A 13,833-nucleotide genomic window follows, 5' to 3' on the forward strand; every position below is an offset into this window, starting at 1 on the left:
GTGGCTTGGTTCCCTGTGTGATCTTGGGCCAGTTTCTGAACCTCTCTAAATCTCTGCTTCCTTGTTTGCAAGACAGATTAACATTATTTATGCAGGATGGGGTGAGGCTTAATTAACTCAAGTTTGTAAAGACCTTTCTGATCTTCAGATACTATGCAGAACAAGGACTAGAAAAAAATCAATTTAAGAAGCCAAGAAATGTGTTAGCCCAGACCCATGCAACATGCATTTAGAGTATCAATTTTATACAGAAAATTTGTACTAGCATTTATTTGCAGCAGCAGCAAAAATACATTAAAAGCAAGTATAAAATATGTATATTAAAAATAACTTATTCACTTACTTCTTCCTTATTTCTAGGTCTGAAACTGGAACACATCTCAGGCCAGCTCCCAATACCATGAGCGATGATGTTAGTAATACAGTTACCCTCAGACCTGAAACAAGAAAACAATAGTATTTCACAGGTTAAGTCAGCAATGCTGAAGTAAAAAACAGAAAAGTTGCACAGGTATATACATTTGCCTTCAGTCTCACTGAAGATATGCATGTTCTTTCAAATCATAAACATCAGTGCTGATAAGAATTACAGATACAAAATGAAATCCTATGTTATTTTCCATACTGATACACCAGAATTAAAGGTTTACTCTTGGCATAACACCAAACAGGATCATGCCTAAAATCTTAACAGATGTTCTTGGAAATGACAAGTGGCAATAAAAGCATCATATAATTCTAAAGGAAATATTGTACTTTTTGAAGCATCGGGAAGATGCTCCAATGTATGATCTGAAATCTAGGCAGATCCAAAGAAAAATCTGGATTTGTACAATCTTTTCCAGCCACTTATTTGCTTTCATAACGCAGATATTCTTTTCAACCTGAAGAAACAACTATTTATTCAGCAGGAAAAAAAAAAAAAAGTATTTCTTGCAGGCCTTGCAATTAGGCCAGGTTTTTGCTGCACTCAGCTTAAATTGACAGAGGTTGTAAATATAGTACATTAGAAAAAAAGCTACAATCGACCTATTCCTTGAATATGTCTTTTTCCCCATGCTGTGATTCTCAACTGAAAAGCACTTAAATTAGAAACAACTTTATCTCAGAGCTGCAATTCCATTTGCTAGCAGTTCAGTTGCTGCTGCTAAGGTGTTTCCACCATCGGTAAGCAGCACAGAAACAGTGACAACTGATGGGCTCAACTTCCAGAATATTGTAAAACACCAAAATCATAAATATGTACAATTAAAAATGTTGATACACCTTGTAACACTAAAGTCATAAAACTTGAAACAAACTTAGAGCATCGAACAGAAAATACAGGGCTTTGATATTATTAGCAGAACATAAAACAACTGAACTACGACACGTACATTGTATCTCTAACATTTAGGCAAGACTAGTAACTACACAAAACATAGACAGAAGAACAACAACTTGCTATGATAATCCAGATAACAAACAGACATCAGATTTTGATTATAGACTGACAGTTTTCAAATAAACGTTCCTGGTATGTCAATGACTCCCGCAATCCATACAGCTGAACCAATAGTCACATTAAACATTTTGTTTCCCTGGGAATTTTACAGGGGGTTTTAGAGCACGTGTTTTACCACAAGGTAATAGTGCTCTTATTGCAACAGCTCTTGGCAAGCCTCACTCATGAATATGCAACTCCTCATGCCGGACATTGCACACACCAAAGATGGCTCAAACAACCCGAGCCAAGACAACCAAACCAACCCAAAGTTAACACCGCAGGTTTTCTGAAATGGAAGCATGACTTCCTCACTACAGCTGAGTCATTAACAAAAGGAATGTGACCCAGGCTCCTGCAGCTCCCAAGGACAGCTCACACCCCTAATGCCCTGGAGTAGCATCACCAGCTGAGAACATTTGTTACCTTGAAGGACTCCCAGTGCCTGCCCAGGTTTACCTGGCTCTGCATTTAACCAGCACATGTAGCTCTTGAACTGGATTTTCAAGCACACCAATTCAGAGAGCCCAAACTAATGTCCTGATAAGGCTGTTCAAAATCCTGCTGTTCATGTTTTCTGTGCCACCGTGTGAACCTTTGTGGCGTGCTGAAACCTGTACTACCATGTTGGATTAGCCGTGGGGGTAATTATTTGTGTTGGGAGCAACTACATGAGATGTTCTTGCCTTTTTCCTTTAAAAAAAAATCTTTGTTAGCATTGCTTTCACACATGAGAACCTGTTCACAATCCAAATTAGTTTTATTGACTGAAAGTCAAAACATAAGTCTTTTAAACAGAAATCTGTATTCTTCCATTGGAAACACTGCTGCAAATGTTTCAAGACAGAAAATGACACATGCATTACTGGAGTTACGTAAACCAGGATTTTTTTGAATGACATTTCACAAAGCGTGCCACTTTCTGCATTTTAGGAGGGACAAGGACAGACAGCTGGGAAGGTCTCAGTCAAGTGGCACAGCAGGTGACACAGGCCAGGTACATCCCAGGGCACAGCAGAAAATGAGTATCATACAGAAATTTAGGTTTATATCACCACAGGATGAGCTTTCCTAGATAAAAAGAAAAAATATCTATTTTACTTTTTTTCATTAAAAAAAGTTTTGTTTTAAATCTGTAGAAAAGTTTCATAAAAAAGCAGCATCACATAATTCAATGAAAAATAAATTGGATGTCAAAATTTCTCACCAGCTCCCATTCTAGGCTTATTTTTACCATCAACCGTACGTGTCATGTAATTTAAAAATAAAATTACCAGTTAAAGCCTCACAATCAAGATACGTTTGATCTCTCTGAATGTTCTTTGAAGTTCTCATCTGGAACACTATACACTGTAATGTGCCACTTTTAAGTGTTTTGATTGCGCAGACTGTTCTTTGGCCTTTTGTTTCACCTTAATGTGCAAACACACCTACAAATTCTTTTGGTTAAAGCAGCATGTTGAAAACGGTGACACTAAAGCGAACAAGTAAAAAAAGACTGTCAGACAAGCAGCATATTAGAGATTTTCTTTGCTAATTACATGATGTACTTCTACTCTCTGAGCACCTTCCCTTTTTGCTTTACTTTACATTTTAACTCTCTGAATTCATTCTCCCTTTCATCTTAAAAATCAGTCTTTAATAGTATTTTTAGAACTATATAAAAGTGGTTTCGCTTTGAACATTGCAGTGTCCCTTAATCTGAACTGGAAATCTTGTACTACTCCAAGGGGTAACCTCAGAGTGTTTCAGGATATCACTGCACCATGGGGACAATAAACCAAAGTCACCAACTGAGCCTGGAAAGAAAGCCTGTGAACCCCGCAAGAAATTATTTCTCTAATTAAAAAAAAAAAAGCCACTAAGTAACAAACAATCAAGATTTTGAGTAAACCTAATTAATTTTATTGGTTTTCCCCTGTATGCAGCTGGTAATGGATGGTGGTGGGGCTACAGCTTCTTAAAAACCATCATCCAGCTCCCAATACCTTTCTTTCAGAGGTTTCCGACATGAAGCTGGGAAGGGAAGAAACATCTCAAAATGGATGTTGTACAGGTAGAGGTGGTTTTGTATTTTTAGAGCCTTTCCTGCTGGCTGCTCCTGCAGGCTGCTGGGCCCCACAGGTTGCCCTGTCTGTTGGGCACTCTGCGGCCACCTTCTGAATGGTCACTGGTGGTAATACAGAACTGCATCAGAAGCATCAGAAATTTAGTCTGTAATAAAAATACATTTCACTCAAATAATAATATAATCAATATTGTTCAACAGTTTAAACCTCCTGTAGCTAATAACAGTCTGCTTTGCGAATGCAGCAGCCCACACTGCATTTGCTGGCTTTGATTTCTCTTTAAAACGACTACCTCCAAACTAGAGAGTCAAAGTCTCAACACACAATCCTCTTCACTCTCATGCAAAACACAGACTTTTAATCCAGCCAAGATGATGTGGTACCAGCAAACCTTGACGTGCCTGTGCCAACAGGATGTGCAGCAGGATGTGGCCTGCACACAGCAGCACAGCCTGCAAACAAGCAGCCACTACAGAGCCAGAGAGAACAAAACAATTATTTCAGAGCAGGACACAAATGGCAGCTAATGTTTGTTTCCCTCCCCTTTTAATGAAGTGCCCATCTTGGGGGAAATTCCAGTTAGATGTGCAGAACAAGCAGATTTCACCTTTTTGCTAAGCCAAATGGAAGTCCTGCCAGAGATTGAGCCCTCCACCCAGCATGGCCAAAAAGGATTTCTCTTACACCCACATCTCTCTCAAATGCATTAATATTTAAACGTTTTCCTTCCTTCAGCTGCAGATACTAAAATCAGTCCTCACGAACACAGAATACAACAATGCTCTAATTACAGATGAGTGACATCGGCCCACTGCACATTTTCACAGCTTTTAAAGATCAGGCTAGAAGCAAGAATGATCCCTTCTGACACAACTCGGAGCATTTTAATTCACTCAACTACTCTATTATTATTTTGACGAAAGCATATCTGTCTAAAAAGATAATCCTGTCTGATGCACACACAAGGAAATGAAAAACTCACCAATTTTAACAGCCGTTCCAACAATCACTGTTAAATTGTGTTCTTCCTTCCTATTTAAAGCAAAATCAGTTGTCAAACAAATTCTTGCTTTTCCTCTCGTGATGGAAGCAGCTCAAGACCTTGTATTTTTCCTTCTATGAAGTTAATATACAATAAATAACGTTTACCTTTGGTTTCTGTAAATAAAGCAAAATTTGAGTTCCAAGTTTTTCACGATTTTTCCTTCAGTCCTGGAATTGGTTTTCTATGCCTTGTCCAAATACCCTCCTCACTGCTCAAGCATCCTTTTTTCAATAGGATTTTTTTTCTTGGATACCTGTTTTCCATTCCACAGGAAGGGACTGCTTCTCTTCCTCCTTAATGTGTGGCTTTACATTTAGCCATATTAAAACAAAAGTTTGATTAAACAGCATGCTTTATCAGGCAATCCTCAAAGCTCTGCAGAGAAGTCCCTGCTTCATCATTATCTACTGCTTCAGAAATCTTTGTATTTTAATTCAATACTAACAAAATTACACTAATAATTGCACCGTGTTCTCTCACAGGGTTATCTGTCATAATTAAAATAATAATAATAAAAGCTACCTTGCTGCTAAATAGAGGGAACAAAACTTTTGGTGTGCTTGCATTTCACCAAGCTGACTAACGTTGCTAAGAATATAAGCAGCAATCCTCTTTCAGATAAAGCATCCTTACAACAAGCAATACAACTTGGAAAAGAAAAGAACCTTTTCAGTGACATGAAAAGGCTTCCTAGTTGAGATGTGGTCCCCGTCTTTCTTCTAGCACATGGAACAAACGTGAAAAAATCAGTATGTCAGACCCAATGTAGATTCCACAAAAGCACTTGATTGCAGAGGAGCATAAATTGTGTTTGGAAACTCAGTGGAAAATAAGTATGCTCTGAAGAATATCATCAACTACGCTCAGAAGCATTAAAAACTGGAAACCAAATACACAGACTGTATGCAGAAGAGAACAACTTCCAGGTCATATGCAGCTAATCAAAACCTGTTCCTAGTCTGATGGCCAGGATTTCATAAGGTGCTGTTACACACACACACACAGTCTCCTTTCTCTGGGTCCATGGTGCTGATGTCCTGTCTTTTGTAAGCTGTGATTTCAAAGCTAAACCAAAGCTAATTGTTTCCATCTGCTTCCCTGGCCCTATGTGGCACTACCAAAACAGCATCCACATTTCACCTAAAAAAGGTTTAGGACTCAGGTATCTGTTTTGGATTGAAAATACAGCGAATTAGTGGCATTCATTCAAGCATTCTGCTTGACAGCACCTTTCTGGTATCAAATAGTAAGAACTAAGCATATAGGACCCATTTGAAACAAATTTTATTCAAATACACATTTGTCCCTTCCCCCCTTATCTAGGACATGAGAAGTAGACCTTTTCCAGATGGAGCCCACAACACAGCCCAGTTCCACTTCCCAGGGGAGAATTGCAAGGCAAAGGCAGATACCAGCAGATGCTGTGCTCTGATTTCTGCCTGACATAAGTAGCAGGTAGAATTGGATCCCCAGACAAAATATGTACTAGGAGTCTCCTGAAATATAGATGTAGGAGATAATGATCTTCAGAGAGGCAATTTCTCTTTATAATTTCTTGTGTTGTAAGAGAATCTGTCAGCAATAGCTGACATCCAGGCTATCAGGAGGAGTTTGAAATTTCTTATAAATGTATGTTTCATCATATACAACTTTTCCAAATAAACTCTGTATGTATGAATACAGCAACTTCAAATGCAATAGTTCCTGTGGTTCGATACAGGCCTCCTACTCAGGGTCAGAAAGACAGACGAGCCCTTATTGCAGAAGTGAAGTTGCCACCGACACGGGGGAGCCCACAGGGAAGTCCCTGCCAGCCAGGAACCAAGGCTGGTGCCAGGGACAAGATGAGACCTGAAGATAAAGCTATTTCTGCTACCAGTACTTACTGGACAGACACAAGACCACATGCAAGACTGAAATTATGGGGCCCAACATTCATCCCCACCAGTTCTGTTTTCAGTATCTCTTGCAGAAGATGGGAAATATGCATTATCTGCATAAAAGGTATCAAGCAACAGCTTAGAAGAACATCATCGCTCCCAAATTATGAGGTTAGATAAGAATATTGTAAAATAAAATTACTCAAAGCACAAAATTTGGCCAGCCAAGTGTTCCAGAGAAAAGATGGCGCTATTTGAGGGAAGTGACTGAACGTGTAAGAACTAAAACAAAACCAGAAGGACAGAATTGTGAGAAGCAGAGCTCAGCATCACTTAATTACTAATTATTATGACAACCACATAGCCACCCCCCCAGCTGTTGAGCTGCTGCACCTTTCTCGACATGCATCCTGACTGTTAGGTAACTGAGATACTTGCGTATTTACATTCTAACTGCACAGCTCACTTTTGATTCACATTGTTAAAAAAGCTCCTCTTGTTTTGTGGTATTTTTCTTTTTGTTTTCCTTTTCTTTCATTAAAGCATATTAAAATTATTGTTCATCTAGATATAAGAATTTCACTGCACCTGCTAGAAGGAAGAACAAGCAATAGCAACCATGTCAGGAGGGTGCAGGGTGCTTTTGTCTCATTTGCATCAACACAATCAAGCTATGTCATCATGGGATCAGTGGAACCATACTTTTAACTTTGCTCCGGTACATCTCATTTTTAACACTGCTTCTTGGCTTACTTTAGCTGCTCACTGATGTACATTTCACTCACAGCTAGTCCAAGTGCGTAACACCTCAAAGAAGAGAGCCCTGGCCTGGGGCGGTGGGACCTGCCTCTCTTGACATGCCTTAGGAAATTGGGCAGCCACTTCTGTTCCACTTCTCCCCCTTCTGCCTTATTTGTTCAGACTAAACACACGAGAACAGGAGCTGGTCTCACCACCAGTACTATACCAGCTGGTAAATCAAGTCTTCTCCCCGCCTGGAGTCAGTGCAGCGCTAGGATACACTAGAAAAGGACTTGGAGTGCTTACTGAGTCTGTACAACTCACACAAACACCGAAGAAGTATCTTCCCTCACCTCAGCTACCTGCTTTCTACTCTCAAGCCCGATGAAACACGGAGACTTGGGTGAATCATTTAATTGGTCTTTTCCATTTGATTAACTAAAAACTACATCAAGGGGCGTGCATGTGCGTACGTGTCAGAGCGACACCGAGCAACTGACAAAAACACCTCGTTCTGTTGGCAGAGGACTAACCCTCGTCATTAATTCTGAAGCTAAATCATGGATGCTCATTAACAAGTCAAGAGAAAGTAGGAGATAACAAGCCTTCACCACAGCAATCACTGTTGTCTTCCTGGACGAATTCCGACAATCCAAGCCCTTTCAGCACTGAACAAGGGGGAGGAAAGCTTTGCTTTTCTTTTCTCTTCCCACTCATTTCGAGCACTCCCGATTGCACAGCAGGCTTAATTACCGCACAGCTAACCACAGATCCCTACCTGCCGTGACAGGGAGGAAAAACAGCCTCTCTGGTACACATCTATCAGGAAGATGCTCTGTCATTATCTTAGTGGCACTTGCCCACACCACCCAATGGTGCATGAAATTCTTCATTTGAAGAGACAGAGGCATTTTGCTTTGCCACAGCAGAGTATCAAGAAGCACCCATGCAGCAAGGATTGGCAGTTACGCTAAATACCACTGAGTGGATTCACTAAGCGGGACACTAAGTGCAAAGTTTCTACTTTTTCCTGTCCCTGCTGCGAGGCAGGGAAAAGAGATGTAAGAGTCCTGTCGATGTGACATCCACGTGGGTCCTGAGACTGTTCAGCTGCTGGAGTCGGTGTTCAGCTTCCCTGTGTGTGAGGTTTCAACATTACAAGGACCACAAACTATTTAGGGTACACAGTTCAACTGAAATTATCCTAAAGACACACTTTGGGGCACTGTAATGAGTCCTAAACCCATTACAGTTATAAAGGCTCCCAATGAATTCTTTAGGTTCATGTGATTGATCAATTACAATTGAACTCCACCTTTCCCAAATATTCCGAAGGGACGTCACTTATCAAAAAAGCCAAATAAAACAAGTAAGAAGTTCCTAAATGCAGCTGAATTTGACATCTGGCATTCCAGAAAAACATCAGCAGACTTTGCAAAAAGCAGAAGACCTCTCACTTTCATAACACATCACTCCCTGAGCTGAGTCATACGGATCTCCAGCTTTAGAAAGAGGAAAAAACTGAAAATCCTCTCTACAATGAATTTGCATGAGAAAGCTTCATTTGTAGCTTTTGAGGAAATTGGAGCATTGATCAAAAGCTTCTGCAAAACAATCAAAGTTACAACATGGCTACAGAGCTACAATAAGTCCATGCATGTGAGAAGCATTAAAAAAAAATATCACCAAAAGTACGGCAGGAAATGATAGAACGGCACCGAACATCGCCAATTAGAGGAAGGCAAAGAGAGCCACAAGTTCCCTTGCCGTAGGATTGTAATTAAAAGTGACAACAGACAACATAATGGTATTTTAACGTTTTCTGTCCCAGTTACAGGAAGGTTTCCAGAAGCAGAGCACCACCAGAGGGGCTGCATGCACTCGGGCAGCTCACACCTCCATCACGTGGACAGGCATCTGTCATCACCAAAACCACACCACAAGGAGTGGCTGCATTTTGGCTGTGCTGCCGGCACGTACATACATGCAACGTCCGGGGAGCCCCATGGGAGCAGGCAGGGAGAGGGTTAGCTGTGCTAACTGAGGCTTAAAGGGTAGTGGGATGAAGAGAAACATCTGTGGAAACATGGTACAAAGCAGAGGCTGGGGCTGCCACCATCTAAAAGAAAGAACTACCTCCAGAAGAGGACATCTGTCTCCAGCCCTGTTTTCTACTCAGCCTGGCCCATCAGGAGGTATGGGAAATGCTGCTACCAATCACGCCAGTGTTGCTGTGATGAATCACGGTGGCATCAAGTTAATACAACTCATCAGATCCTAATTAAACCACTCTATGTTGCTAATCACTCTGTGTATCTCGAGTGATCTTTAGGAGCACGTCTGACTCCAGTGAGGGTGGGCCAATCAATTCTCTAATGAGCCCTCACTTCTGCAACCACTCGCACAAACACTCTGCGGACTTTCACTGCAACCACAGCATAAAAAACTCATCAACAGAAGCTAAGTTTGTTTGGTGTTCCTTTTCTCCTGATGGTGTAGTGGCAGAACATGTCTATATAGACACACACACACAGAGCAACTCATCAAAATAAGTTTTCGCAAAATCAAGCTATTCAAATATTTACTCTAGTGGGATTTACCTATACACAGCTCTTTGTTTATTTCATCTTTCCACACACAATAAAAACAGCACTTCATCTCACCCCTTCCGAGATTTGTTAGTTTAGGAAAATTAATCCCTTTCACAGAATTGGCTAGGCTTGGATCAGTATCACTTACCAGACAATGACATACACACTGCTCGCAGCACGCAGCAGGACAGCACTCCATAGGATGCGAGGGAACAGACGGGGGTAAAACAGATATTTTCCTTCAAACTTCTGTTCATTTCACTGAAGTGTATAAATCACTTGCCTTTTCACTACATACGTACAGCTTTCACTTCGAATGAATCCAGGCATCTTCTCCCCCCTCTTTTTTTTTTTTTTTCTTTTTTCAACTCGAGCACTAAGTTCACATTTAGCTTTCATTAAATCCAAAAGAGCCTTCTGCTGCTCTTGCTGGCCTGAACAAGACCTCTGCCATTAATCTGAATGCTACTAAGTAGAATCAGTTCCTCGTGATAAGCACACTCTTCGTGACCTGAACACACCTCAGCTGAGTGCCAGAAACATCGCCTTTTCCTTTCCCCCTGGCTCCTTGCCATTCTGCCCACATTTTCATACCTGTAAGCTTTCCCGTGGGTATTTATTTCCTGGAGGCTGTGCTAACCTAGCAAAACCCTGTCTGTATAAACCATTTTTACTCTCAAAGCGCGTAAATCCTTTTAGCTTGATCTCACCAAATTGCATAAAAGTCTTACTGCCTTACACTGAGTCTTATCCTGGGAATCTTTAGCCGAGGCTCACACCTGAGGTTGACCTGGGAGTTATCAAATTGGTCGTTTTGAAACAGTGGCTCTATATCTTGCAGTCACATACCCGAGATAAGAAAAGTCTATTTCTGAGATCATGACAAAAGGTTGCTGAAAATGTGTTCCTTTGCCACAAGATAAAAACTTTAAAATCTGAAAGTCATAAACCTTTAAGGGTTTGTGATTCCCCTACTGCTGACCTGCTGGTAACCAAAGATCCATATGCTTAGGATCGCTTGGGACACTACAGAACTGCAAGTACTTCCAAGAAAATATCAGCATGTTGTTGTGAGTGTCCCCGTGGAAGTATTTCACACTGTCCATCTATGCCAACAGTGGCACTTATCAGCAACTAGACCTGCTACAATTTTTTGAAAATGATTAGTAACATGCTCCAATGTTTATTTGCTGCCACACAGTCTGAGAGCCTGAATGACAGATCAGGACCCTAAGACACCAAGCACAACAGAAACACCGAATAGAAGGAAAATCTTCTCCATCTGTTGGCTTCACTTGGCCATTCACGAATGCACCGAGTTCTAGGACAACATCCTGCTTCCTCTTTGCTCACTGTGCTCAACCTCACAACCCTCAAAAACCAAAGGCACCTCACAGACACTTCCTAGATGACATTCTAACACAGGGGAGAGGATGTTCATCTGAAGCCTTCTGCTGTCCCTGTGACCCTGGACGTGAATTAGAGCAGTCCAAAGCCCCAAAATCAAGATCAGCTCCTCCATGCATGCAGTACAAGGTGACAATCTGGGACCTTCAGGTATGCAGGCTGTTTTACAGAATTCTCCTTATCTATCACGTGCAGTTTATTTTCTACAGAGAACAGTTATTAGGGCATTTTTATATTAGCAAGGCCTGATTTACTACTCACGTTCCATATTCATTACTGTTTTGTCAGACTATACTGAAGGATTTAACCTCAAAATTCTCTGGTGAAAGAGGTAAAAGCTATATCACACATTTCAAGGGAACAAAACCGAGAAGCTAGGAGACAGCAATTAAATTAGGAGCTTGATTTTCAGAAAAAAAATAAATACCTATTTAAACAAGAAAAACACTAATGGTTTCAATATACAAGCCAATCTCCACTAAAAAAAAAAATAAAAATAGATCACTGAAAGTTTCTCTCCACTTTATAATTTAATCACTAGGATAACAATACTGTGCAAATTTAATTTTAGCAAAAAAAGTGACTAAGAATACCTATACAATCCATGTAAGCATATACCTCTTTACAAAAAAGGACCAAGAAATAGATTACCTTTCAGTTTTACCAGTAAAAAGTGACATTTCTTCAAACTCAATACAAGATAAAACTGTATTCCAGAAGTTAATGAAAAATATTGCTACGCTATTAAATCAGTTTAATGCGAATTATAAAGAATTTCTGTCTTCGTTGCCCTTCCTTGCTTACATGGAAACATAATGAAGAGGAAATACACAGTATCAGTCTGTTTCTCGCGCTGTAACTATGAAACTAACTTATAAAAAGATCAGAGGAGCAGACCCATAATTCAAATATTAAAGCTTTACACTTCAAGAGGAGTTAAGACAACCACCCTAACGGACCTGTCCATATCTACAGTTCCCATGAAATGAAACACTCGAGGCACAAAACATCCATAAATACTCGGGCATCATGTGACAAATGGTAGCTAATTTTAAGCCTGTAAACACCAAGGGTCCATCCAATGGCACGCTGAAATCAATTGCCATTTAATTTCAGTCTTACCCAATCTCTGAAGATAATTACAGTTAAAAAATGACTCCCGTATCCTATTGCTAAAGAAAATGCAGCCAGTAAGACACATTCAGCTCCTGTGCACGCTCCATCTCCTCACCTTTCCTCACCAAGACCCAGGCTGGCAGGAACAACAAAACCCCTATCATTCCACCTACAGAAACGGGTTTTCATACTCAAAAGTGACATCCACAAACATAATCCCTCAGTTTCAGCACGCATCCAGCCCAGCCCAGGACTAGGAAACTCTTTTCTTAGCAGACCTCATGCTCCTCAGAGAAGTTGTGATGCAACTGAATCACACAGCCCAAGAAGTGATTCTATATGAATGATTATTAATATGCCCACTGCTGAATATTCAACTTGAATTGAATTAAAATGGGGGGAAAACAGTAACCAGACCCTTATACGCAGCACTGAAACAAGAAACAGACACACATGCTACAGCAGAAGTTTGGTACGGAAACCAATTTCCATTTCAAACTACATGCTACACTGAACAACTGAAAAACAAAAAGACAAATACTTTTGGACTTAATCTGAAGCATCACAACACAAAATCAGACTTAACTGACAGCAGGCAGCTGTGTATTGATACCAGTTAGATACACCTCTGACTGTGAAGCATAGGACTATCTAAAAGCAGAATCTCCTCTCACAAATCCTGACACTCATCTTCTACAGTGTCATACTTCTGATACATGCCAGGTTTTAAATGTTGACACTTCACAAACAGTTTCTTTTCCTGACAGTTTCTTTACCAGCCAACTCCAGTGACAGATGATTGAAGCTCGGAGAGTAACTGGTGTTGTTTCTCTAGATGTTTGGTACAGAGTGAATTCAATCTAACGACAAGCATTTATACCCCTAAGCAAGAGAAATACTGCTCTTGCAAGGTCACACCCAACCAACTTTAGAGCTTCAGAGAAGTCTTGCTCCTCCTCTAGAGAGCAGTTAAAAACCCACGAGGTGCCTCTGGTGGGACATGCTCCACGCGAGAGCTGGGCCACGCTGGCACTCCCAACATGAGCAGCACCACATTCTCCATGGGAACCACCCAAGAAGAGCATGAAACGCAACAGGGCCCCCACAAAACCCACTGCTGCACAAAGAACACGCTCAAGGGCCATAACATATTCTTCATGCATGAAACCAACGAGTTAAGATTCTCTGTTAAGGCAATAAACTGAAGCTGTTGCAACAAGGACAGGAACGCAGCAAGATCAAAGAGGCAGTTCGTATCAGTACCTCCATTCACTGTGGAACTTAAAAAAAAAAAAAATCACAAGCATTATTTAACATACTCCAGTATTTTTTAAAACCCTCAAAATCAACTCCATAGAAGAGAAGAACATACACTCAGTTCTACCAACACCGGTTCAAGTTTAGTTTTATTTCCTTAATAACAAGAGCAGAGTTGTCATCTTCACTGTAGAAAACAAAGTAACTCACTTTAATTTCAAGATAATTAACAACACTATTATAC

The 13,833-nt window shown here is 40.5% G+C and overlaps 1 protein-coding gene across 1 annotated transcript in view; it reads right to left on the reverse strand.

Annotated features, from left to right (window-relative positions):
• SLC49A4 (solute carrier family 49 member 4) overlaps positions 1 to 13,833 on the reverse strand; it is a 59,143-nt gene that overhangs the window by 43,342 nt on the left and 1,968 nt on the right. Inside the window, exon 2 of the mRNA XM_082763518.1 lies at positions 344 to 437. Coding sequence (XP_082619644.1) covers positions 344 to 437 — 94 coding nt within the window. The remainder of the gene's footprint in view (positions 1 to 343; positions 438 to 13,833) is intronic.

Source organism: Aythya marila (assembly GCF_965140915.1).
Source record: "Aythya marila genome assembly, chromosome: 6".
Lineage (NCBI taxonomy): Eukaryota > Metazoa > Chordata > Aves > Anseriformes > Anatidae > Aythya > Aythya marila.